Source organism: Ranitomeya imitator, chromosome 1 (genome assembly GCF_032444005.1).
Source record: "Ranitomeya imitator isolate aRanImi1 chromosome 1, aRanImi1.pri, whole genome shotgun sequence".
In the NCBI taxonomy this organism is placed as follows: Eukaryota; Metazoa; Chordata; class Amphibia; order Anura; family Dendrobatidae; genus Ranitomeya; species Ranitomeya imitator.
The window spans coordinates 907,019,816-907,047,334 of record NC_091282.1 but is presented as its reverse complement, the minus strand read 5'-3'; the positions used below and the strand labels follow the sequence as shown (position 1 = coordinate 907,047,334).

General features: G+C 44.8%; 1 protein-coding gene across 1 annotated transcript; it reads left to right on the top strand.

Moving 5' to 3' along the window:
- The first annotated feature begins 6,333 nt into the window (after nucleotides 1-6,333).
- On the top strand, nucleotides 6,334-22,263 carry LOC138658213 (interleukin-8-like). Its single transcript, XM_069745724.1, has 4 exons — nucleotides 6,334-6,463; nucleotides 9,858-9,993; nucleotides 12,081-12,164; nucleotides 19,697-22,263. Exons 1-4 carry the CDS (start codon nucleotides 6,397-6,399, stop codon nucleotides 19,719-19,721), a joined length of 312 nt encoding a protein of 103 aa, XP_069601825.1. The 5' UTR covers nucleotides 6,334-6,396; the 3' UTR covers nucleotides 19,722-22,263.
- The last annotated feature ends 5,256 nt before the right edge of the window (nucleotides 22,264-27,519 follow it).

The following is a 27,519-nucleotide window of genomic DNA, read 5'->3' as shown; positions in this document are numbered from 1 at the left end:
CCTAAGAGCCAAGGCAGAGTTCAGGACTACTCGCTGCTGCCCTTGTCCTCGGACCGTTGTCTACAGGACCTTTTTGGAGAAACGTCATGCCAGCTGTTGTCGGCACTTAGTCTTGGTGGGAACAGGCAGCGCACAGCACAGAAAGAGAAGTGCAGCACGCCCGGTGGCTGACAGAGATCGAGGTGCCCGTGACCGTGAGTACAGCGCACATGCTGCAAAGAGAGAACCGGGTACTGGACAGATTTTTTCAGCCCACCTTACCAGCATATACATTCCTGCCCATGGGAGACCCTGATCGTGCTGCGGCCTTGTTTGCTCCGGCCGCATATGTTCATGGACTAGGGGCTCAGCGGAAGGTACCGGAGACTGACCGCTGCCACCAGAAGATGGACCACCGTTACCAGCTGAACCTTCTTGTACCAGCACCGCGCCAGTTGTTGTTGGCGCTATTGACTCCCCCACAGCATTCAGAAGAACTGTCGTTATCTGATTCATTGTTCCTTAACTCTGCATATCCTTTACAATTGGACTGTTATTCTCCCCATTGAACCCTGCACCTCCCTGCGAGGAGTTAACCCTTGTTAAATTAAAACTGTTATATTTGTTAACCCTTGCTCTGCCTTCTGTCTGTCACTGCAACCTGCAACTTGCTTATACGCTCATAGTTATCCAGCTCACATCGTTGCCGGTCACAGCATTTCACAGTCAAACATACATGTCTGCAATAATGACCATTTATCATATCCAATAAATAAACTGAAGGAAGTTGTTTTGGTGAAATATCTTCCTTAGCCTGGGTGGGGGGACCTATTGGTTACGGGGCTAAGGGGCAACACAGATACGGGTGTACATGATGAAATTGAAATTCCGCTATGCAAAACTTTAAATATTATCGTGGTGGAGGAGGTGGATTGACTCCAACCGACGATGTTGCTGTCAGAAGCAACAACATCCTGCAAAAGTCTACAGTATTATTGTTGCTTGTAATGTTGACAAATTGGACTAGTAAAACAGATATGCAAAACGTTAAACTTTTTTTATATTTATTTTTTACACGTTCGTAAAGAAATATGTTGCAACAGCATGCAGCAATGTTGTATAAAACAAGTATTTTTTCACTGTATTCGTGCATCATGTCTGGGTGTAATATTATACTATTAAAACAAGTATGCAAATACTTTTTAAGGCTGTGTGCACACATTCAGGATTTTTCACGTTTTTTCACTATAAAAACGCGATAAAACTGTGAAAAAAACGCATACATTAATCATCTTATTATTAGAATGCAATCCGAAATTTTTCTGCACATGTTGCGTTTTTTTCCGCGGCGGAATCGCATTCCGGAAAAAAACGCAGCATGTTCATTCTTTGTGCGGAATCGCGGGGATTCCGCACACATAGGAATGCATTGATCCACTTACTTTCCGCATGGGGCTATGTCCACCATCCGGGAAGTAAGCTGATCATGTGCGGTTGGTACCCAGGGAGGAGGAGAGGAGACTGTCCTCCAGGCCCTCAGAACCATATTATTGTTAAAAAAAAAAATAATTAAAATAAAAAATCATGATATTCTCACCTTCCGGCATTCCCGGCAGCCTTCCCGCTCCTCGCGATGCTTCTGTTCCCAATAATGCATTGTGAAAATGACCTGTGATGACATCGGTCTCTGGGGTTTTTGCTGCAATGCACTATTGGGACCGGAGCATCGCGAGGAGTGGGAAGACCGCCGGGAACGCTGGAAGGTGAGGATATCATGATTTTTTATTTTTTTTTAAATTATTTTTAACGTTCTATCTTTTTACTATTGATGCTGCATAAAATCTTTATTTTTTTATTGTCCCTACCTATGGGGGTGACAAAAGGGGGGGTCATTTATTATTTTTTTTATTTTGATCACTGAGATAGATTATATCTCAGTGATCAAAATGCACTTTGGAACGAATCTGCCGGCCGGCAGATTCGGCGGGCGCACTGCGCATGCGCCCGCCATTTTGGAAGATGGCGGCGCCCAGGGAGAAGACGGCCGGACGGACACCGGGAGGCCGGGTAAGTATAAGGGGGGGAGATGAGGGCACGGGGGGGGGCGTCGGAGCACGGGGGGTGGCATCGGAGCATGGGGGGGTGGGATTGGGGCACGGGGGGGCAGCCACACTGCAGCGGTTCTGCACCACAAACCGCAGAAAACCCGCAGATATTTTTTTCTTCTGCGAGTTTTACTGCGGGTTTGACCTCACAATGGAGGTCTATGGGTGCAGAACCGCTGCAGTTCCGCAAAAAGAAGTGACATGGTACTTCTTTTTTACCGCAGCTATTCAGCGCGGCTTTTTTCGGGATTTTCCGCAATGTGGGCACAGCAGTTCCTGTTTTCCATAGGGTACATTGTAATGTACCCTGCATGGAAAACAGCTGCGGACCCGCAGCGGGAAAATCGCGGCGATTCCGCATTAAAAAAAGGATGGTGTGAACATGGCCTTACGGACGCTATTTGTGGTACTATTTTCCTTTTTTGCTGAAATACAAATTCTATCCGAGTTTGAAGATCTCTCAAACAAGTACATAAAAAAATGCAGAATCTAAAATACAGTATACAATGCAGCAGAGACTATAGTCAGCACCTGACTGCAAACATGCAAATCGCAGACTTGACGCTTGGAATTCAGGGGAATTGTGAAAGTTGGCGCATTGCTTAGAGGAATCTAGTTACTCCCCACACTGATGTATTGGGCCCGGTGAGCAGAGGCAAAGAGGGCGGCCCAGACTGGGTGAGATATGCTGATGCAATGCAAAATGCAATAACGGGTGATCAAAAGAATGTATTGGCACAATAGTGGTATAATATAACATCGTCAGCTCAGTACGCAAAAAATAAGCCCTCCCTCGACCCTGGCACAGGTTTTTTTTTTTAGCAAAGTTTGGAATTTTTTTTCACCACTTGTCTTAGATAAAAAATAGCCTAGAAGGAAGACTTTAAGTCCATCTAGTCCAACCCATAGCGTAACCTAACATGTACATGACATGGTAAAACCAATGGTGTCGTTCAAAAGTACAACTCGTCCTGCAAAAAATAAGACCCTCACATGGCCATATTGATGGAAAAATAAAAACGTTATGGCTCTGGGAAGGAGGAGAGCGAAAAACGAAAATGCAAAAAAGGAAAAAGGGCTGCGTCTTGAAGGGGTTAATAAATGCTACAATATGAGGTAGCGATGCATAATGCTGACAAAAAAGGAAGGGTAGGGAAGCAGGAAGGAGAGATCAAGACATAATACGAAAGGTATCTGAAGGCAATGGTTTAGTTGGTGTTCAGCATAATGTGCAGTCTTTCCAAATATCAAATAGAATGGAAGATATAACTGATTCACAGTGGGAATATTCCAGCTATACAATGCCGCCAATATATGGGCTTAGGTGTAGGTATCTCCACCGCCAAAAGACAGATACCCAACAGTGAGGAGAGAATAACTGCAGCCTTAAAGCATAAATAGTAGAGTAGTTTACCTTAAATGTAGTAGAGTGGTGTCTCCACACCCTGACATGCGTTTAGTCGGTGGCTTCTTCCGGGAGCATGTACAAAGTGTACATGTGTATATCTGTATAATATATGCACAGTACCTGTAATATGTATGTCCACTAAATGTGCAATGTGTGTAATGCATGTTTGTGTCTGTGTTTGTGCACCACAATTCCTATATGTCCATGAGACTTCGGGAATCTCATTCAATTAGTTTGTACTAAGTGATGCTGCAGTTTTTGCTTCAAAAAACAAAGCAAATACTAAAAGCATCACTCCAGCATGGTTTTTCTGTCACCGCCGGAGTGGTACTTTAAATCCAAGTCCCCTGTCTGAAACTCACCTTCTGGCATCTTCATGTATTATCACCACTAAACCGGTCCGTCTCCAACAGTTTGTGACCTGCGGTATTAGACCTTTGTATGTGGTGTTATTCGGTCACTTTGTGGTCACTATGTGGTGGTAATATGTGATCTGGCTATAGTGTGATGGTAAATAGATCAATGGCTGCACTCAAAATTTACCGTGCTAGAGCAAGGAAATGTGCGATATATGAAATGGGAATAGCATAATGGCTTGTGAAATATATGAAAAAACACATGAGATTCTTAGCACAAGATTTGGCCAAAAGTTGTGAGCCCATCCACCAATCGTCAAGGTAATCTCAGAACAGATGGGTACCTGAGCTGACTGCCTAGTGTGAACACTTACCTATGGCTAATAACGTGGTAAAGCCTGCTTTTATAGGAAGCTCAGAACCAACTGTGTTAGGATGTAATTAAAATCACAGCATGGTGAAGGGCGGGGCGTTCAAGTCAGAAAAAATAGTACATAGTAAATATAGAAAAACTGACTGAACAGCAATCTAGTCTGAACTGGTGCATAACCAAAAAAGTCATATAGCAAATAGATCAATGGCTGCACTCAACACAACACATATTTTTCATATATTTCACAAGCCATTATGCTATTCCCATTTCATATATCGCACATTTCCTTGCTCTAGCACAGTAAATTTTGAGTGCAGCCATTGATCTGTTTGCTATATGACTATTTTGGTTATGCACCAGTTCAGACTAGATTGCTGTTCAGTCAGTTTTTCTATATCTACTATAGTGTGATGGTATTTGCTCCCTGTAAGTGGTATTATTCAGTCACTATGTAGTGGTAATATGTGATGTGGTCATAGTTTGGTGGTATTTTTCCTTGAATGTGGTATTATTCAGTCACTATGTGGTGGTAATATGTAGTCTGGTAATGGTGTGGCGATATTTGTCCCTAGTCTGTGGCATTATTGGTCTTGCTATGGTGGATTGTTTTGTGTATGGAGGTCACATGTTCTGTCTGATATCAATACTATTAGACAGTAGCAATTATACAATTTATTGCCTATCCTTAAGGCACATTCACACGTTCAGTATTTGATCAGCATTTTACATCAGTATTTGTAAGCCAAAACAAGGAGTGGGTGATAAATACAGAAGTGGTGGTGACTATTATATTTTTCCTATGATTGTTCCACTCCTGATTTTAGCTTACAAATAAGTAATGTAAAATACTGAACATGTAAATGTGGCCTGAGGATAAGTGATAAGCTATTGATTGGTGGGGGTCTGACTGCTGGGACCTGCTCCAATACACAAAATGTGGAACTTTTATCCCTATTAGAATGGAGCTTAAGAGCAACTCAACCACTGATCCATTCATTCCCTAAGTGTCTGCATGCTGCGCTTGACTTTTTCTGAAAGCCCCACAGAACATAAATGGAGCTGCGGACAGACATCCTACCTGCCGCTGCATTTTAAAGGGAACCTGTCACCCCGTTTTTTCAGATTGAGATATAAATACTGTTAAATAGGGCCTGCGCTGTGCGTTACAATAGTGTATGTAGTGTACCCTGATTCCCCACCTATGCTGCAAAATACATTACCAAAGTCGCCGTTTTCGCCTGTCAATCAGGCTGGTCAGGTCGGGTGGGCGTGTTCACAGCGCTGTTTCTTCCTCAGCTTTACGTTGGTGGCGTAGTGGTGTGCGCATGTTGAAGTGACTAATCCAATGTGGGCACGTGAACAAGCAGCGCGCGATCTGCGCTATCACCCCCTGTCATCGGTGGGGGCGGCCATCTTCCTGGGGCCGCGTGTGCGCAGATGGAGTGCTCTGCTGCACGGGGCTTCAGGAAAATGGCCACGGGATGCCGCGTGTGCGCACAAGAGATCGCGGCGGCCATTTTCCCAAAGCCTAGATGCAAACTCGGTGGGGAATCAGGGTACACTACATACACTATTGTAACGCACAGAGCAGGCCCTATTTAACAGTATTTATATCTCAATCTGAAAAAACGGGGTGACAGGTTCCCTTTAAAATGGGGATAAAAGTTCCCCATTCTTCCATTTGGTGCAGTTTCTAATTGTCAGATTTTTTCCAAGAGTGGCAGTGGGTCTGTGGAAGGTTCGAGGGGTGGAGGTGGAGCTGGGGGTGGAGCCTGGGCAAAGTCTCACAGGGGCCCGAAAGTTTTGCCAGTATAAGGCCCTGAAATTCCTGATGGCAGCTATGTTAATATTAATACTGTATCTAACGACCCAATACACATTTAAAGGTCAATAATTCATCTGTGAATTTCTTTAATTCACAGTTAATAAAATTAGTGACGCATTTGTGAACTAAGTATTACAAATCATGGTAAATGCAGATATCTTTGTGACTCAGAAATGTGACCAACTTATGGAAGTGACTTATTTTGGAATTTACGTTGTTGTAATGATATGATGTCACAATGACCGTGCTGAATCTATTATATAAATTCACGTTACGAGCAAATTGAAGACAGATAATCTTGGACTCAGCTAAGCGAAAGGAATTCAGAAGTCTGCCAAGTATACTTAGCCATGAAGCTTGCTAAAACAGTCTGTGCGACTCTTGCCATCTTCCTGCTTTACACCACTGTAACAGAAGGTACTTTTTCCATTTCTATTTTCTTAGGCGTAGGACAGACAAAAAAACAAATAGAAGAATTAGAGAATTTAAGAAAAATAATTTTCCAATATTGTGCATATTGTTTATTTCTACATATTTCTAATTACTTTATTCACTGAAACTAGATGCCAGGATTAGGAAAACAGCATTAACCATTTTTTTCTAAAAAGTTTTATCACTATTTTCCATGGGCTGGGGATGGAAGTGAATGCAATAACAGACACAGTTCATAAACAACAATTTTTGGGGAAAAAAATGTATACTTTTTTGGCAACTCTTATAAATTAATTTAATGTCCATGTTAAATAAGTTATTATTAATGTTAGTTTTCTTTTTCTTTCATAAGTTCATTTTTTATGTTTCATTTTCTTTTACTTGATTTGACCTATTTCTATATTATATCATTTCTAATATAATTGTATTTGAAATTTACAGTCGAGTTGAAATTTATATTGTATATGACTATAACCACATTTGGGATAGTAGACTGACATATACCTAATTTTCCTATTATCCATCATTGCCCAAAGATATGTCACAAGAGTATTCTTTTGTGTGTGTATATATATATATATATATATATATATGTATATATATATATATATATATATATACACACACATATATATATATATACACATACATACACATATATATATCTATAATATAACGCTGTGAGCGTCACTCTGTCCGAAGCCTTTATAGACTGCGCAGGCGCAAGCGCCGGTGCAGTCTGGGCCTCACAGAGTGACGCTCCCGGGAGATCGCGGTGTGCGTTCACACTGAACACACACCGCGATCTCCAACAGAGAAGCAAGGACCGCCAGGAGGGTGAGTATCGCCTATATTCACCTGTCCTCCGTTCCATCGCTGAGCGCCGCCATCTTCCCGGTCTTCGGCCTGTAACCTTCAGTTCAGAGGGCGCGATGACGCGCTTAATGCGCGCCGGCGCCGCCCTCTGACTGAACAGTCACAGCCAGGAGACCGGGAAGATTGCGGCGCTCAGCGATGGAACGCAGGACAGGTGAATATACTAAGTGCTGGGGGGCCTGAGCTGGCGGCGATACCGGCACCTGACCCCCACAGCGCCGGTGTCCCCGCCTGCTCAGGCCCTCGGATGGGTGCAGCACATGACAGGATGGGGACGCAGGATGGGGACGCAGGATGGGGACGCAGGATGGGTGCAGCACATACCAGGATGGGGACGCAGGATGGGTGCAGCACATGACAGGATGGGGACGCAGGATGGGTGCAGCACATACCAGGATGGGGACGCAGGATGGGTGCAGCACATGACAGGATGGGGACGCAGGATGGGAGCAGCACATGACAGGATGGGGGCGCAGGATGGGTGCAGCACATACCAGGATGGGGACGCAGGATGGGTGCAGCACATGACAGGATGGGGACGCAGGATGGGTGCAGCACATGACATGATGGGGACGCAGGATGGGTGCAGCACATGACAGGATGGGGACGCAGGATGGGTGCAGCACATGACAGGATGGGGACGCAGGATGGGCGCAGCACATGACAGGATGGGGACGCAGGATGGGTGCAGCACATGACAGGATGGGGACGCAGGATGGGGACGCAGGATGGGTGCAGCACATACCAGGATGGGGACGCAGGATGTGTGAAGCACATGACAGGATGGGGATGCAGGATGGGGACGCAGGATGGGTGCAGCACATGACAGAATGGGGGCGCAGGATGGAGCAGCACATGACAGAACGGGGGCGCAGGATGGGTGCAGCACATGACAGGATGGGGACGCAGGATGGGTGCAGCACATACCAGGATGGGTGCAGCACATGACAGGATGGGGATGCAGGATGGGGACGCAGGATGGGTGCAGCACATGACAGAATGGGGGCGCAGGATGGAGCAGCACATGACAGAACGGGGGCGCAGGATGGGAGCAGCACATGACAGGATGGGGACGCAGGATGGGTGCAGCACATGACAGGATGGGGACGCAGGATGGGTGCAGCACATACCAGGATGGGTGCAGCACATGACAGGATGGGTGCAGCACATACCAGGATGGGGACGCAGGATGGGTGCAGCACATGACAGGATGGGGACGCAGGATGGGGATGGAGGATGGGTGCAGCACATGACAGGATGGGGACGCAGGATGGGTGCAGCACATGACAGGATGGGGATGCAGGATGGAGCAGCACATACAAGGATGGAGACCATATACCAATATAAATGCTCGCCACCCGGGCGTAGAACGGGTTCAATAGCTAGTATATATATATATATATATATGTCACCGTATATACACACTATGTATCGGTATATTCTTGCCTTGACTACATTTAAAGGTAATCTGTGGCCATGTCTCTCAATGAAAGATAATGTCCTGTGTACTAATGTCCTGTGTACTTTTACTGATGCAATCTGTTGTTTTCTGACTGAAAAATCATTGTTTTAATTCATAGACAAATAAGACTTAAGCGCTCTGGGAGTATCAAAGCACTCCCTAAGACCCTGCCTCCCCAGACCCACCATCCACTGCTGTGCTGGCAGCTCCTCTGCTATGTAGTTAAGCCAGTGAGCTGGTAGTCAAGCTGAGGAAAGTAGGACAAGGAGGCAATAAAGCAAGGCAGGAAGAGGTTTGGGAAGTGCTCTGACACTCCCAGAGCACTTAAGCCTCATTTGCATATGAATTATAGAAGTATTTCTTTAAGGAGCAACAGATTGCATCAGTAAATGTGTGGATGAAATTATCTTTCAGAGGGTAATATGGCCATATAGACAAGGTTTTTGGGGGGAGTGGGGAAGATGGAGTGGATAATTCTGATAGATCCCTTTCAAAAGCAAAGTCAATGTATTAAATATAATTGTATTACAAAAAAAATATTTTATATATCTTTTTATATGGGTCAATGGAAGGCGTAGTCCACTGTTTACTACTGAGGCTTGTACGCCACAGTTTATACCTGTATGCTGAACATGTTGTGAACATGGTGATCAATGGGAAATGCAATGCAAAGATTCATATTAGTATTCTGGATACTGGCACGGAGCCGGTACGGTAGTGCACGGGCACTGTAAAGCTCCTTGTGTATAGAACCTTACAGCTTTTGCACTACAGTACCGCTGCCAACAGACTTTGGAGGAGAATGGCATGATCTGTTTCGAATTAGTATGAAAAAAATAAAATAAAATTGTGTCCCTCAGGGAAACTAAGAGCTGGCAGCATAATGACTGTAAGTACATTGAACTCAGTACTAATGCAGTAGGCTTATAAGCGCCCTCTACTGGTGACTGTGGAGATCTAAAATAATACCATTTATGCAAACTTTCTTGTCCACGGTATACATAAAAAAAAATAATTATATATAATTTCTCAAAATTTTAGCTATGTCTTTAGCAAGATCAGCAACAGAGCTAAGATGCCAATGTATCAATGTTGGAAAGCCAGAGAAACCAATTAAAGACATGAAAAGCTTGGAACTTATACCCAGTGGTCCCTCCTGCAAAAATACTGAAGTGATGTGAGTATTTTATATACAGATGAAAATGTTACATTTCTTGCATACAGCAGCAGTATATTTATTTTCTGCAAGCTGAGCATTAAAAGGAATCTGTTAGTGACATTGATCCTCCAAAGCCGTCTATATGGGCATAAAGGTAATAGAAAGTTGAATAAAACGATACCTTGATATCTGTGTTCTCTTGTCCTATTCTCGAGAAATGAAAATTTTTCTTAATATGCAAATGAGCTTTTAAGATCAATGGGTTGGAAACAAATGTCGCTGAAAATCTACCCCCTAAGCTTATTTTAAATTGAGAGGGGTGTGACTTTCTTTCAGCAGAGACCCCTTCTCTATGACAACTTTTGCCCTTATAGGACATATAGACAGGGTTTTACAAGATGCTATTCTAAACAGTAGCAATAGAAGTCGTAAATCTTGATCATCTTTATGTAAAGGGGGTTCCTCACTTCGGAAAATCTAGACAACATGCACTGTCAGTCAGTAGGAACCATCACTATTTTCTTCAACTGGATATAAATGTGCGTCATGGTCATATGATAGCAAATGTGGCTACAAACATTTTACTAAGGCTACTTTCACATAAAAGTTTTTTTGAATCCGTCGCAATCTGTCGTTTTGGGCAAAAAATGGATCCTGCAAATGTGCCCGCAGGATGCGTTTTTTGCCCATAGACTTGTATTAGCGACGGATAGTGACGGATGGCCACACGTCTCGTCCATCGTGCAACGGATCCGTCGTGTTTTGGCGGACCGTCACCACGAAAAAACGTTCAAGAGAACTTTTTTTGTCCGTTGGGTCTGCCATTTTCTACCGCGCATGTGCAGCCAAAACTCCGCCCCCTCCTCCCCGGACTTCAGAATGGGCAGCGCATACGTTGAAAAACTGCATCCGCTGCCCACGTCGTGCACAAATTTCACAACGGACCCGTACCGACGCAAGTGTGAAAGTAGCTTAAGGCCTCTTTCACACTTCCATCATCTGGTGGCCGTCACAATGCGTCGGAGCGACGCATCGACGGCCGTCTTATCCGTTTTTTCCATCCGTTTCATCCGTTTTTTTTTGACAAATCCGTTTTCCTTACCTCCAAATGGGAGGCTCCCAAATGTGATTGGCTACTGGAAAATAATGGAAACCTATATATTGAGTGTTTTAACATCCGATCTTTGAGAGGGTTTAAAGCAAGTGGCAGAAATGGAAGGCGTTATAGAAAATATTGTAACCATCTATGCATCTATCCATCAGGCAGGTTGCTGGCAGGCTTCTTGCTTGTATGCTTCTGTAGGCTTCTTGCTGGCACAATGAGGAATGAAGCTACATGGCAGGTTTATATAGATTTGGGGCTGACTGGCCAATTAGCTACTAAATACTGATTTGGAGCATGCTCAGTGTAAAAAAATGGAATCCAGCACTGGATTCCGTCATGTGACGTACCACGACGGATCCTGCGTCCATAGGCTTCAAATTCTAGCCAACGACGTATGCCGCAGGATCCGTCATGGCACGTTTTTCCGACGCAGACAAAAAACGTTTCATTGAACGTTTTTTCCAGATGTCAACAAATTCCGACGGATCCAGTGCACGACGGATGAAACGTGTGGCCATGCGTCGCAATCCATCGCTAATACAAGTCTATGAGAAAAAAACGCATCCTGCAGGCAAATTCACAGGATCCTTTTTTTTTCACAAAACGACGCATTATGACGGAAAATGAAAGATGGAAGTGTGAAAGAGGCCTAAGATACTGGTATAGTGCAGAGTGTCCACATTGTCATTCACATAAGGAGAATACCACACAAGAGAAGCATTTCCATAGGAATCATGAATCCATATACAATCAACATGTAATTTTAATCATAAGGTCTAACGGGAAATCTTTCTCCGTGTGAAGAGTGCCAGGCCGGTGTAAGGAGACTTATAGGCCATGCAGTGCTCCTCCGGGAATTTTAAAATACAAGTATCCTCTTGAGAGAGGAAGGGGACTAGAACTCTATTGGAACCCATAAAAGTCAAAATTCATCCTTTATTATAGTGAGACATTTATCGAAATTACTGTACATAAAATATGTGTCTCGTTTTATTTTCAGAATTACTCTTAAAAGTGGAACCAGGATTTGTGTGGATCCATCAACCCCTTGGGTAGAAAAACTAATCAAGAATCTATTGGAAAAGTAAGATACCCGTCACCATTTGTCATTTGTTGCTGTGCTCCATTTTAGTTGCATCTGCAAAGAATTGCTGATAATGTGTTACTTGTTATCACTGCAAACAACGCCAACATTTTTGGCCTGAAAATGTGCTGCTCACAGTGTAGGGGGATCAGTTGATCAGGTTTTAGCTAATGGGGTTAAAATAACCCCATTAAGGGGACCCTATGTAAGTAAAAGCAGAGAATAACAAATGTGATCATTATCATCCAAAGCTTGTGTCTGTCACAGGTAGCAGTCAGCGTTGAAAGGAGGAATCAGTGTTATAATTGTGCTGCATTGGGGCATGGCACAGCACCGATCAGTCATGGGTGTGGCCACCCGTCAATCGTGTCCACTGTCCAGCTGACTGTGAGTGGGGTGAGCAGGACGTCAATCAACTGGACAGTGGAAATGTGGCAAAGCAAAGAAGAGAAAAGCACTACTGTAATGCATGCACACTACACCAAAAACAATCAAATAAAAATAATAATCTTTATAGGCACAAAATTGCAAAACGTGACATAAAACGTAAGTAAAAACATATAGGTACAACCACTCAAAACCCCCTGCAAAAGACGAAATTCAACAGGGTGCAATTTGTATATAACAACCCTACAGCAGTAAAGCAATGTGGCTCATGATGAATATTGTCAAGTGCACCCTGGAGTCTATATGACTGATAAATACATTAATATATAAGAATAAGTTAGGACTAAGTCCCTAATTTGACCCATAAGACCCAAATGAGGGCCTAAAAGTTCAATTCTGCAAATCCAGCATGAGGAACCCCTGCAGTCGGGATACCACAAAAGGACCCGAACCTAACCTAAACTGTGATGAGAAACACTGTGAACAGCGGATTGATGAGGCATGGGCTAGCTAATGAAAGGATAACCAATAGCCACCCATAAGAAGAAAAAGCCACCAGTAAGATAGCCAAGTGTATGAAATGAGGAACTCACAGCAATACTACCAGGGTTGGATCATTCAAGCAGGAACGTCCAAGCAGATGGGGACATGAGTGGAGGCCCCGGACGTGGTGCATCACATGCTCAGGATGCTAATTATCACCTCGAACATGATTTGCTTTTACTTATATAGTGATCAGGACCTAACAGATTCCCTTGAGGGTGGGTTCAGATACACAGGGTATAATCTGCAGATTAATAGTGCTATGAAGGTGACTGTTGTGAATTCTGTGGCTGAATTCACTCCTGTGGTCACAAGTGGTACTGCAGCTTCTGAGCTTCTTCCCTCAGGTGTTTTGGTGAGCTCGTTAACTGCTTCGTTACTTAACTCCGCCTGATGCTGCTATCCCTGCTCCTTGTCAATGTTCCAGTGTTGGATCTGAGCTTCTCCTGATTGTTCCTGTGTCCTGCTGCTCTGTATAGCTAAGTGCTTTTTTGCTATTTTGTTGCTTTTTTTCTGTCCAGCTTGTCTTTTGTTTTGCTGGTAGCTCTGAGAAGCAAAGGGTGTACCGCCGTGCCGTTAGTTCGGCACGGTGGCTCTTTTTTGCCCCCTTTGCGTGGTTTTTGCTTTAGGGTTTTTTGTAGACTGCAAAGTTCGCTTTACTATCCTCGCTCTGTCTAAGATTATCGGGCCCCACTTTGCTGAATCTATTTCATCCCTACGTTTTGTCTTTTCATCTTACTCACAGTCATTATATGTGGGGGGCTGCCTTTTCCTTTGGGGTATTTCTCTGGGGGCAAGTCAGGCCTATTTTTCTATCTTCAGGCTAGCTAGTTTCTTAGGCTGTGCCGAGTTGCATAGGTAGTTGCTAGGCGCAATCCACAGCCGCTTTTAGTTGTGTTTAGGATAGGTAGGTGTGCAGTCTACAGAGTTTCCACGTCTCAGAGCTCGTTCTTTGTTTTTGGGTATTTGTCAGATCACTGTGTGCGCTCTGATTGCTAGGCACACTGTGTCTCTGGATTGCCTTCATTACACCTTTCATTAGCAGACATAACAGTACAAGGAGCCAACTAAAGATTCTCAATAGAGGGAAAGAAAAAGTTCTGACATCATTTTTTTTTTTTTTCTCTGCTCTGTGTTCATTTTTTTTTTTTCCCCTAGACATTTGGGTGATTCTGGACACAGGTGTGGACATGGATATTCAGGGTCTGTGCTCTTCAATGGATAATCTCGTTTTAAATGTACAGAAGATTCAAGATGCTATTGATCGGAAATCTATGTTAGAACCAAGAATTCCTATTCCTGATTTGTTTTTTGGAGATAGAACAAAGTTTCTAAGTTTCAAAAATAATTGTAAGCTATTTCTGGCCTTGAAACCTCATTCTTCTGGTAATCCTATTCAACAGGTTTTGATTATTATTTCTTTTTTGCGCGGCGACCCTCAAGACTGGGCATTTTCTCTTGCGCTAGGAGACCCTGCATTGAGTAGTGTCGATGCGTTTTTCCTGGCGCTCGGATTGCTGTACGATGAGCCTAATTCAGTGGATCAGGCTGAGAGAAATTTGCTGGCTTTGTGCCAGGGTCAGGATGATATAGAAGTATATTGTCAGAAATTTAGGAAATGGTCAGTACTCACTCAGTGGAATGAATCTGCGCTGGCAGCTTTGTTCAGAAAGGGTCTCTCTGAGGCTCTTAAGGATGTCATGGTGGGTTTTCCTATGCCTGCTGGTTTGAATGAGTCTTTGTCTTTGGCCATTCAAATCGGTCGACGCTTGCGCGAGCGTAAATCTGTGCACCATTTGGCGGTATTGCCTGAGGTTAAACCTGAGCCTATGCAGTGCGATAGGACTATGACCAGAGTTGAACGGCAGGAATACAGACGTCTGAATGGGCTGTGTTTCTACTGTGGTGATTCCACTCATGCTATTTCTGATTGTCCTAAGCGCACTAAGCGGTCCGCTAGGTCTGCCGTCATTGGTACTGTACAGTCCAAATTCCTTCTGTCCATTACCTTGATATGCTCTTTGTCGTCGTTTTCTGTCATGGCGTTTGTGGATTCAGGCGCTGCCCTGAATCTGATGGATTTGGATTATGCTAAACGTTGTGGGTTTTTCTTGGAGCCTTTGCGGTGTCCTATTCCATTGAGAGGAATTGATGCTACACCTTTGGCCAAGAATAAACCTCAGTACTGGGCCCAGCTGACCATGTGCATGGCTCCTGCACATCAGGAAGTTATTCGCTTTCTGGTGCTACATAATCTGCATGATGTAGTCGTGTTGGGGTTGCCATGGCTACAAACCCATAATCCAGTATTGGATTGGAATTCCATGTCGGTATCCAGCTGGGGTTGTCAGGGGGTACATGGTGATGTTCCATTTTTGTCGATTTCGTCATCCACCCCTTCTGAGGTCCCAGAGTTCTTGTCTGATTATCAGGAGGTATTTGAAGAGCCCAAGTCCGATGCCCTACCTCCGCATAGGGATTGTGATTGTGCTATCAATTTGATTCCTGGTAGTAAATTCCCTAAAGGTCGATTATTTAATTTATCCGTGCCCGAACACGCCGCTATGCGCAGTTATGTGAAGGAATCCCTGGAGAAGGGACATATTCGCCCATCATCATCACCACTGGGAGCAGGGTTCTTCTTTGTAGCCAAGAAGGATGGTTCGCTGAGACCGTGTATTGATTACCGCCTTCTTAATAAGATCACTGTTAAATTTCAGTATCCCTTGCCATTGTTATCTGACTTGTTTGCTCGGATTAAGGGGGCTAGTTGGTTCACTAAGATAGATCTTCGTGGTGCGTATAATCTGGTGAGAATCAGGCAAGGAGATGAATGGAAAACTGCATTCAATACGCCCGAGGGTCATTTTGAGTATCTAGTGATGCCGTTCGGACTTGCCAATGCTCCATCTGTGTTTCAGTCTTTTATGCATGACATCTTCCGTGAGTATCTGGATAAATTCCTGATTGTTTACTTGGATGACATTTTGATCTTCTCAGATGATTGGGAGTCTCATGTGAAGCAGGTCAGAATGGTTTTTCAGGTCCTGCGTGCTAATTCTTTGTTTGTGAAGGGATCTAAGTGTCTCTTCGGTGTGCAGAAAGTTTCATTTTTGGGGTTCATCTTTACCCCTTCTACTATCGAGATGGATCCTGTTAAGGTCCAAGCCATCCAGGATTGGATTCAGCCGACATCTCTGAAAAGTCTGCAAAAGTTCCTGGGCTTTGCTAATTTTTATCGTCGCTTCATCTGTAATTTTTCTAGCATTGCCAAACCATTGACCGATTTGACCAAGAAGGGTGCTGATTTGGTTAATTGGTCTTCTGCTGCTGTGGAAGCTTTTCAGGAATTGAAGCGTCGTTTTTGTTCTGCCCCTGTGTTGTGTCAGCCAGATGTTTCTCTTCCGTTCCAGGTCGAGGTTGATGCTTCTGAGATTGGAGCAGGGGCGGTTTTGTCACAGAGAGGTTCTGATTGCTCAGTGATGAAATCATGTGCTTTCTTTTCCAGGAAGTTTTCGCCCGCTGAGCGTAATTATGATGTGGGCAACCGAGAGTTGCTGGCCATGAAGTGGGCATTCGAGGAATGGCGCCATTGGCTTGAAGGAGCTAAGCATCGCGTGGTGGTATTGACTGATCATAAGAACTTGACTTATCTCGAGTCTGCCAAGCGCTTGAATCCTAGACAGGCCCGTTGGTCGTTATTTTTTGCCCGCTTCGACTTTGTGATTTCGTACCTTCCGGGCTCTAAAAATGTGAAGGCGGATGCTCTGTCTAGGAGTTTTGTGCCCGACTCTCCGGGTTTATCTGAGCCAGCGGGTATCCTCAAGGAAGGAGTCATTGTGTCTGCCATCTCCCCTGATTTGCGGCAGGTGCTGCAAAAATTTCAGGCGAATAAACCTGATCGTTGTCCAGCGGAGAAACTGTTCGTCCCTGATAGGTGGACTAATAAACTTATCTCTGAACTTCATTGTTCGGTGTTGGCTGGTCATCCTGGAATCTTTGGTACCAGAGAGTTAGTGGCTAGATCCTTCTGGTGGCCATCTCTGTCACGGGATGTACGTACTTTTGTGCAGTCCTGTGGGATTTGTGCTAGGGCTAAGCCCTGCTGTTCTCGTGCCAGTGGGTTGCTTTTGCCCTTGCCGGTCCCAAAGAGGCCTTGGACACATATTTCGATGGATTTCATTTCTGACCTTCCCGTTTCTCAAAAGATGTCAGTCATTTGGGTGGTCTGTGATCGCTTTTCTAAAATGGTCCATCTGGTGCCCTTGGCTAAATTGCCTTCCTCCTCTGATTTGGTGCCTTTGTTCTTTCAGCATGTGGTTCGGTTGCATGGCATTCCTGAGAATATTGTTTCTGACAGAGGTTCCCAGTTTGTTTCAAGGTTTTGGCGAGCCTTTTGTGGTAGGATGGGCATTGACCTATCCTTTTCCTCGGCTTTCCATCCTCAGACTAATGGCCAGACCGAACGAACCAATCAGACCTTGGAAACATATCTGAGATGTTTTGTTTCTGCAGACCAGGATGATTGGGTGTCCTTTTTGCCGTTGGCTGAGTTCGCCCTTAATAATCGGGCCAGCTCGGCTACCTTGGTTTCTCCATTTTTTTGCAATTCTGGGTTCCATCCTCGTTTCTCTTCAGGACAGGTTGAGTCTTCGGACTGTCCTGGTGTGGATTCTGTGGTGGACAGGTTGCAGCAGATCTGGACTCAGGTAGTGGACAATTTGACCTTGTCCCAGGAGAAGGCTCAACTTTTCGCTAATCGCAGACGCCGTGTGGGTCCCCGACTTCGTGTTGGGGATCTGGTTTGGTTATCTTCTCGTCATATTCCTATGAAGGTTTCCTCTCCTAAATTTAAACCTCGTTTTATTGGTCCGTATAGGATTTCTGAGGTTCTCAATCCTGTGTCTTTTCGTTTGACCCTCCCAGACTCCTTTTCCATACATAATGTATTCCATAGGTCGTTGTTGCGGAGATACGTGGCACCTATGGTTCCATCTGTTGAGCCTCCTGCCCCGGTTTTGGTGGAGGGGGAATTGGAGTATATTGTGGAGAAGATTTTGGATTCTCGTGTTTCTAGACGGAAACTCCAGTATCTGGTTAAATGGAAGGGTTATGCTCAGGAAGATAATTCCTGGGTTTTTGCCTCTGATGTTCATGCTCCCGATCTTGTTCGTGCCTTTCATGCGGCTCATCCTGGTCGGCCTGGGGGCTCTGGTGAGGGTTCGGTGACCCCTCCTCAAGGGGGGGGTACTGTTGTGAATTCTGTGGCTGAATTCACTCCTGTGGTCACAAGTGGTACTGCAGCTTCTGAGCTTCTTCCCTCAGGTGTTCTGGTGAGCTCGTTAACTGCTTCGTTACTTAACTCCGCCTGATGCTGCTATCCCTGCTCCTTGTCAATGTTCCAGTGTTGGATCTGAGCTTCTCCTGATTGTTCCTGTGTCCTGCTGCTCTGTATAGCTAAGTGCTTTTTTGCTATTTTGTTGCTTTTTTTCTGTCCAGCTTGTCTCTTGTTTTGCTGGTAGCTCTGAGAAGCAAAGGGTGTACCGCCGTGCCGTTAGTTCGGCACGGTGGCTCTTTTTTGCCCCCTTTGCGTGGTTTTTGCTTTAGGGTTTTTTGTAGACTGCAAAGTTCGCTTTACTATCCTCGCTCTGTCTAAGATTATCGGGCCCCACTTTGCTGAATCTATTTCATCCCTACGTTTTGTCTTTTCATCTTACTCACAGTCATTATATGTGGGGGGCTGCCTTTTCCTTTGGGGTATTTCTCTGGGGGCAAGTCAGGCCTATTTTTCTATCTTCAGGCTAGCTAGTTTCTTAGGCTGTGCCGAGTTGCATAGGTAGTTGCTAGGCGCAATCCACAGCCGCTTTTAGTTGTGTTTAGGATAGGTAGGTGTGCAGTCTACAGAGTTTCCACGTCTCAGAGCTCGTTCTTTGTTTTTGGGTATTTGTCAGATCACTGTGTGCGCTCTGATTGCTAGGCACACTGTGTCTCTGGATTGCCTTCATTACACCTTTCATTAGCAGACATAACAGGTGACTGGCCACTTTACTGAAAGTGCAGCACCCGGGAGAACATTAACTTTATTTCTCCACTGGCTTTCAGTCATGGAAGCGTATCCGGACCACTTGCAGCCAACACTCACGGCACTGAGGGGTCAGCTGTAAGCACGCCACGGCACCGATTGACAGCCGGCTCAGCATCAGTACAGAGCAATCTGCCAAGCAGTTTTGGGATGTGGTTACAGCAACCGCTCTTGGTGTTGTGAGTGGTGACTGTAATTTCTCTGGGCATGCCTTCATGACTGAAAGCTGGCTGCTCCCAAAACAAATAAAGGTCATTCCCTCCCGGGGAGCCACATTTTCAGTACTGCGGCCTGGCACCTTCATAACACTATTAGCCTTCAGATTAACCTTATATCTTCAGGTTAATTACGTTATCGGGCATGACAGGTTCCCTTTAAAAAGTAGATGGAAAAGTGCATAAGAAATAATGATAAATAGACTGGTTTTTACCATATACTAAGTATATTCAATGTGCATTATCGCAAAGCAAAATATACATATGTCATTTTTCTAACATTTCAAAAACTTTTTACTTAACAGGCAGAAAAATGAGGAAACAGTTTAAAATATTGCTTCTACCTTCCCAGAAGAAGATCATCTTATATGCGCTCATGGATTTCAATGTTGGATTATGTTTATACTTGTTATGTTACTAAGACATAAGGAATGTATTCTCTTTACAGTTGTGACATGTTTAGCTGTACAAATTAATACATATTACAATGTGGTTTGGTTTTTATAATCCTCAGGCTGATTTCAGACATCCCTATTTCACTGCAATGCCTGGTTCGATCGCGGTTTACCCTGACCTTAACTAACAGCCTCATAGGTATATATGAGGCCATTGTGTTCAGGTGAGAAGACGTGCAGTCGGTCCTGGCATTAGGTATACGCACCGACATTGAAACAGAAATGTCTAAATTCAGCCTTATGGCGCAGTCAGGGGGCTGTATAACACAGGCGATGATCGCACCACAATGCACGGACTGGCCGGCGGCTCTACTGAGCTGTGTCGAAATACAATCGGTCACGCTCGGGTCAGGAGAGCCACCAGCCAGTACAAGCATTGTGAAGTGATCGTCGACCATGTTATACAGCCGGATGACTGCACCATTAGGTGTAGTTCACATAAAGACCACCAGACTGAAGGAGCCGTAGCTTACTTTGTTCAGCTATTTAGTGGGGTCCCTGGGGTTTGACACCCATGGATCATGCAGAGTCTATGGACCTTGCTGGCAAAACAAATTAATGCTGTCAATAACAGTGTACGAAATATAAACTTTAATGGAAAATGTAAACATTATTGAAAAAAGTTTTCAAAAGTAAGAAAACATGTTTAACATAACAGTAAATTGTATGAACAGGTCCTGCTCTATAATATTTGTATATGTATTTATGTATTTATAACTACTTATTGTATTATTTATTTAATATTTAATGGCTTGCCTGAGATTACATAAGGGTCGGCTTATTTCCCGAAACACTCACTGCTGGCCGTACCTTGTATTGCGGGTCTTCCTTATTTTCTTCAATGGGGACAAGCTGCGATTCCACACACAGCCCATAAACAGATGTTACAAATAACAACTAGTAAGTTTTCAGGGCTCTTAGTGGATCTAGGTTTCAGAATTCGACAACATCTGAATATACCAATATTCATCATGTACGGTACATTAAATGGGTGAAATCCATAATGAATATATTGCATTTCACAATATAATGTGCATACTGCAGATGTGTTTCGCTCACATACAAAGTAATGTAAATTTGTGATGCAAAATTCTCAAATCTGCAGTTTCTGAATTGAATCTAAGGGCAATGAGAAAAGTAACCTTGGTGTACATGCCTATATTAGGTTAAAATATGTTTACCTTTTTATCTCAATTGTTAAAGGGAAGCTATCACCATGAAATTACAATCCAATCTGCAGTCACCAAGATAAAGAGCCGGGGGAACGGAGTAGATTGTGCTATAATTTTGTGAGAAAATATTCAGTATAATTTTGTTTTATCCATTTAGGCTGTGTGCACACGCTGCGGATTTTGCTGCGGATCCGCAGCGGATTTGGCCGCTGCGAATCCGCAGCAGTTTTCCCAAAGTTTACAGTACCATGTAAACCTAAGGGAACAAAAAAAACGCTGTGCACATGCTGCGGAAAAAGCCGCGCGGAAACGCTGCGGATTATTTTCCGCAGCATGTCAATTGTTTGTGCGGATTCTGAAGTGGGTTTCAACCAGCACCAATAGGAAAGTGCTGGTGAAAACCCGCAGAAGAATCCGCAGAAGAAACCGCAAGAAAATCCGCAGTGAAAACCGCAGTGGTTTTGCACTGCGGATTTTCCAAATCCGCTGCAGAGAAATCCGCAGCGTGGGCGCATACCCTTAAACCTCTGTTCTTTCTGGGATCTTCAGTCCAGTGAGCAGTCCTATCATTGACTGACAGCCAACTCTGTATAAGTGTGCATAGAGATATAGCTGTCAGTCACTGATGGGATCGCCCACTGGACTCAAAATCCCAGAATTAGCAGAAGATTAATTTCTGAAAATACAGGTTATATTGAATCTTTTCTCGCAAAACTATATACCAATCTGCTCTGCTCCCCCTTCTTTATAACACAATGTCTGCAGATTGAACTGTAATTTCATAGCGACAGGTTCCCTTTAAGGGAGAATGAATTTCAAACACAAGGTAAGGAGGCAAATGTGTTCCTTTTGCCCCAGGACCAACTTATAAATCTCATATAAAATTTCAGGAGGATAAATACACTACCTGGGCAGCAAGTATAGCAGCTATAGAGGCCGCAGCCAGTTTTGAGGTCCTATAGTTACTTGTCATTCTCCTGTAAAATAAATAATAATAAATAATAATCTTTATTTGCATATAGCGCTAACATATTCCGCAGCGCTTTACAATTTTGCACACATTATCATCGCTGTCCCCCGACGGGGCTCAAAATCTAAATTCCCTATCAGTATGTCTTTGGAATGTAAAATGTCGTACGTCAAATATATATCCACTATTTTCTACTCCAAGCGGTAACTAATAATGTTTTTGTAATGTATATGTTTTATAATAAATAAACATATTTTTTTTAATTATTTGATATTATTTATTTTTGTTGCACTTTATCTAAAATAAATAAATAAAATACAAAAAAAGTAGCTTGAAGCTACCAGAGAAGGTATCCTGTAGTCATCAGGAGCCCTGAGCATCTTGTAAGTGGTTATGGACCAATATCAGAGCCTGAATATGGGCTGATGTGAAAGAGTCCTTTGGTTGCGGACTGCTTCCAGGGCGTTCTAGTGTCAGTGAGCCCAGCATTTCCCTAGAACTGTGAGTTGCTTTGTAATCAGCAAAGTTTTCCAGATGCAACACGAAAGCCTGCATTGGCTCTATGTGACTGCAGACTTGTGAATCCTCACAGTAAGCACGAGGAGCATTGTCAGGATTCTCTGGTGCTAGTGCCGGAGGTCATGTGATCACAAGTATGCGATATGCAAACTTCTGGCCACATTTTGTCTAATATACAATTTACTTGTATTGAGCAAGGCTGGGCACGTCTATTCTAAATGTGACCGTGAGTATGGACATCACAGACTTGCAGCCATATGTCCATCCACTTCTGGCGCCTTAACTGGAGAATCCTGATGGAGAGCGATATGCGCTGTGTAAATTCACAAGTCTAGAGAGACTGCAGACTTTCATGCAAAGCGTGTACAATCCCTTTAAGTGCTAGACTGCAGTCCACCAAGCTGTGCACACATATTTGACCAAAACCACTAGGCAGAATGTCTCTTCTTTTAACTATTATGTTTTGGGCGACAGTCAGAGTAAAGTTGCTTGAACTCTACTGAGTTCACCTCTATTCATGCATCATCCCGAAGTGAGGTGCATGACAGAGTTGAAAGACAAACACAAAAACAGACCCTCTTACATGCAGGTACATAAAAGGTATATTTCTGTTCTGATTGTGCTATTGATAAATTATATAAATCTTGCTACCTAATAAAGAATCAATAATAAATTCAGCTCCAGCCTCCTATATACAGAATGAGCTCCCACATAGCCACCTATATTCAATATGAACCTCCACAAAGCCTCTTATATACAGTATGGGCTGCAACATCGTTTCCTATACCCAGTATGAGCAGCCACATAGCTTATGTGAGGGGCTGACAGTCTCTTAGCTGTTTCTTCAGGTAGACTAAGGAATGCCTTGGTAGTGAAACACCTGCTGGTTTATTAAAGTCAGCATACACCAAAGCAGTGTACACAGAGGCGTAGCTAGAGTTTTGGTTCGGGGGGGCGAAGCTTCTGAGTGGGCCCCTAACCAGGTAACCTTCATTACAATTCGGTGACGCGCCCTAATAGTGGGGGGAACCTCAGAAGATGACCGCACTATTATGGAGCGCCCCCATGGGGCCGTGGGGTACTCGGTACCGGGTCCTGCTTTTCACAGGGGGATGTCACGGTGGCTGACCCGGTCCGTGGCCCTGGGACGTCGTGTAAAATGGAAAGGTCTTCAAAGGGATAAAGTTAGTGTTTGTGACGCCACCTGTGGTATTCGATCAGGGTGACCGACGCTGCTTTAGGGGTCCGCTGGGGTGATGTTATGGCAGCTAGATGGTATACCTTCCCACAGGTGAAGTGTATCCCCAGGGCTTCCCAATGTGTAGATGGTGAATGGTGAGAGGCGCAGAGAAGAACGAGGACACAAGGTTGCAGTCTCTTTACCTTTACTGAAGACTTCAGCATCCACAGTCCAGGGCACCAGATCACAGGGCAGGCAGAGTCCGGCCGGTTTGGAGGCAAGTCCAGAGTCCCCTTGTCCAGGTGGAAATGAAAGCCTTCCTCTAGCGCCGTGGTGTTGTAATCCCTTACTGCTAAGCTTTTCATAAGGCCCTCACAACTGTTGTAGATGTTCTGTCTTTCTCTGTCCCCCGGATAGGATAGGAAAAACCCATATGACTGGTGGCTTGAGGCGGTTTATAGGGACTCTATCATGCCCCAGCCTCTAAGGGTTGCCACCGTGCCTCCTGGGTGTAGGGGCGGACAGGTAACGTGAAATTAGCTGTCTTGCCGGTCTCTGAAGTAAAGCATAAGGTCCTTACTCCGTCGGTGTTCCGGCTACCGGGATCCTGCGCCTCAGAAGGAGGCAGCCTGTGCAGGGCTCATAGTAGTAGCCTGAGATCCCCTATAACAAGAAGTGCCCATTTTACATTTAATAATGTCCTGAGTTTGCCCCCCTTGTACAGCTCCCCTATACAGTATAATGCCCCCTCACTGTATAGAACCATCCACACAGTATACTTACCCCTTAGTAGCCCCCAAACTGATGGCTCCAACACTGTACGATGGCCCCTTCACTGTAATCTCCACACTGTATGATGGCCCACTAGATGGCCTCCATATAGTATAACGCACCAGATCATCCTAAATATAGTATAATGCACTCCCCATAGTTCTCCATAAATTATAATGCACTTCCCATAAGCCTCCATATAGCATAATGCACTCCCCATAAGCTTGCATATAGTATAATGTACTCCCCATAGGACTCCATATAGTATAATGCACGCCCATAGGCCTACTCTATCACACAAGACAGCACCCCCATAGGCAGATCCTGTAGTATAAGGCAGCACCCCATAGGCAGATTCTGAAGTATAAGGCAGCACCCATATAGGCAGACCCTGTAGTGTAAGGCAGCCCCCCATAGGCAGACTCTAGTGAAAGGCAGCACCCCATAGGCAGACCCTGTAGTATAAGGCAGCACCCCATAGGCAGACTCTAGTAAAAGGCAGCACCCCATAGGCAGACTCTGTAGTATAAGACAGCACTCCATAGGCAGACCCTGTAGTAAAAGGCAGTACCCCCATAGGCAGATTCTGAAGTATAAGGCAGCCCCCCTATAGGCAGATCCTGAAGTATAAGGCAGCCCCCCTATAGGCATATCCTGAAGAATAAGGCAGCACCCCTATAAGTAGATCCTGAAGTATAAGACAGCCCCCCATAGGCAGACTCTAATAAAAGGCAGCACCCCATAGGCAGACTTTAGTAAAAGGCAGCAGCCCATAGGCAGACCCTGTAGTATAAGACAGCACCCCATAGGCAGACCCTGTAGTAAAAGGCAGCACCCCCATAGGTAGATTCTGAAGTATAAGGCAGCACCCATATAGGCAGATCCTAAAGTATAAGGCAGCCCCCCATAGGCAGATCCTGAAGTATAAGGCAGCCCCCTAAAGGCAGATCCTGAAGTATAAGGCAGCCCCCCTATAGGCAGATCCTGAAGTTTAAGGCAGCCCCCCCATAGGCAGATCCTGAAGTATAAGGCAGCCCCCCATAGGCAGCTCCTGAAGTATAAGGCAGCCCCCCTATAGGCAGATCCTGAAGTATAAGGCAGCCCCCCATAGGCAGATCCTGAAGTATAAGGCAGCCCCCTATAGGCAGACTCTAATAAAAGGCAGCACCCCATAGGCAGACTTTAGTAAAAGGCAGCAGCCCATAAGCAGACCCTGTAGTATAAGACAGCACCCCATAGGCAGACCCTGTAGTAAAAGGCAGCACCCCCATAGGTAGATTCTGAAGTATAAGGCAGCACCCATATAGGCAGATCCTGAAGTATATGGCAGCCCCCCATAGGCAGATCCTGAAGTATAAGGCAGCCCCCTAAAGGCAGATCCTGAAGTATAAGGCAGCCCCCCTATAGGCAGATCCTGAAGTATAAGGCAGCCCCCCCATAGGCAGATCCTGAAGTATAAGGCAGCCCCCCATAGGCAGCTCCTGAAGTATAAGGCAGCCCCCCTATAGGCAGATCCTGAAGTATAAGGCAGCCCCCCATAGGCAGATCCTGAAGTATAAGGCAGCCCCCTATAGGCAGATCCTGAAGTATAAGGCAGCACCAATATAGGCAGATCCTGAAGTATAAGGCAGCACCCATATAGGCAGATCCTGAAGTATAAGGCAGCCTCCCTATAGGCAGATCCTGAAGTATAAGGCAGCACCCATATAGGCAGATCCTGAAGTAAAAGGCAGCCTCCCTATAGGCAGATCCTGAAGTATAAGGCAGCCCCCCTATAGACACAAAAGAGAATAGTAAAACCAAAAACACTCAGTTTGAAAAAATGTTGCAGTAATCCGCAAGTGCTAGTAAAAGATGTAAAAAACAGGGTATTTGGTTGATATGTTTTTTGCAAAAAATGTATACTAAGCTGCTCTACCAATCTTCACGGTATACCCTTATCAGAGCAGTCCTAACTAATGTATGCAATCCCTATCTGATGTATTTAAAAACCTGATCATCTGTATATAACCTGTGTGAACAGGATTCAGAGAGGAAAAATCCATGTGTGCATACAGGGTAGAACAGCTTTTGTGCTTTTTTACATCTTTTACTAGCACTTGCGGATTACTGCAACATTTTTTCAAACTGAGTGTTTTTGGTTTTACTATTCTCTTTTGTGTCTTCAGGTTTCTTGGTGGTGTGTGAACATGATCATACAGACTTGTTCACTGTGCAAGTAGCCCATGTGTTCCTGTTTCCATAGCCCCCCTATAGGCAGACCCTGTAGTAAAAGGCAGCACCCCCGTAGGCAGATTCTGAAGTATAAGACAGCACCCATATAGGCAGATCCTGAAGTATAAGGCAGACCCCCATAGGCAGATCCTGAAGTATAAGGCAGCCCCCCTATAGACAGATCCTGAAATATAAGGCAGCCCCCTATAGGCAGATCCTGAAGTATAAGGCAGCCCCCTATAGGCAGTTCCAGAAGTATAAGGCAGCCCCCCATAGGCAGATCCTAAAGTATAAGGCAGCCCCTCTATAGGCAGATCCTGAAGTATAAGGCAGCCCCCTTATAGGCAGATCCTGAAGTATAAGGCAGCCCCCTATAGGCAGATCTTGAAGTATAAGGCAACCCCCCTATAGGCAGATCTTGAAGTATAAGGCAGCAACCCTATAGGCAGATCCTCCTGAAGTATAAGGCAGCCCCTATAAAAAAAAATAAATACTCACCCCTCTTCTTCCTTGTTCCAGCGGTGCTCCGATCTCCCGCTCATCTTCTGACAGCAAGCACCGGGTGGTGACGTCATCGCGCCCACTGTCAGCGTCGACATCGGTGATGGTGGGAGAGGAGCACAGCGTTCCTTCCCTCATCAGTGCGGTCACTGCGGTGACGGGCGGGGGACCCACTACTGGCACTGGGCCCCCCCGGCCTGCTCAGAGGGCCCATAGCGAGCGGCAGAGCAGGGAGATCGATTCTTCCTGCTCTGCGCACCAATAAAGTTACAGTAGCGTAGCTCCGGGTGGGTCCCCTCTGAGCACAGGGCCCAGGGCGATGGCCCCCTCTGCCCACCTGGTAGCT

Bases quoted from the DNA above. Each gene is read 5' to 3' on its own strand.
- LOC138658213 (XM_069745724.1), top strand. From the start codon at position 6,397: ATGAAGCTTGCTAAAACAGTCTGTGCGACTCTTGCCATCTTCCTGCTT. The intron at 9,994-12,080 runs GTGAGTATTTTA...TTTTATTTTCAG, and splicing joins TGCAAAAATACTGAAGTGAT to AATTACTCTTAAAAGTGGAA. The intron at 12,165-19,696 runs GTAAGATACCCG...TTTACTTAACAG, and splicing joins ATCAAGAATCTATTGGAAAA to GCAGAAAAATGAGGAAACAG.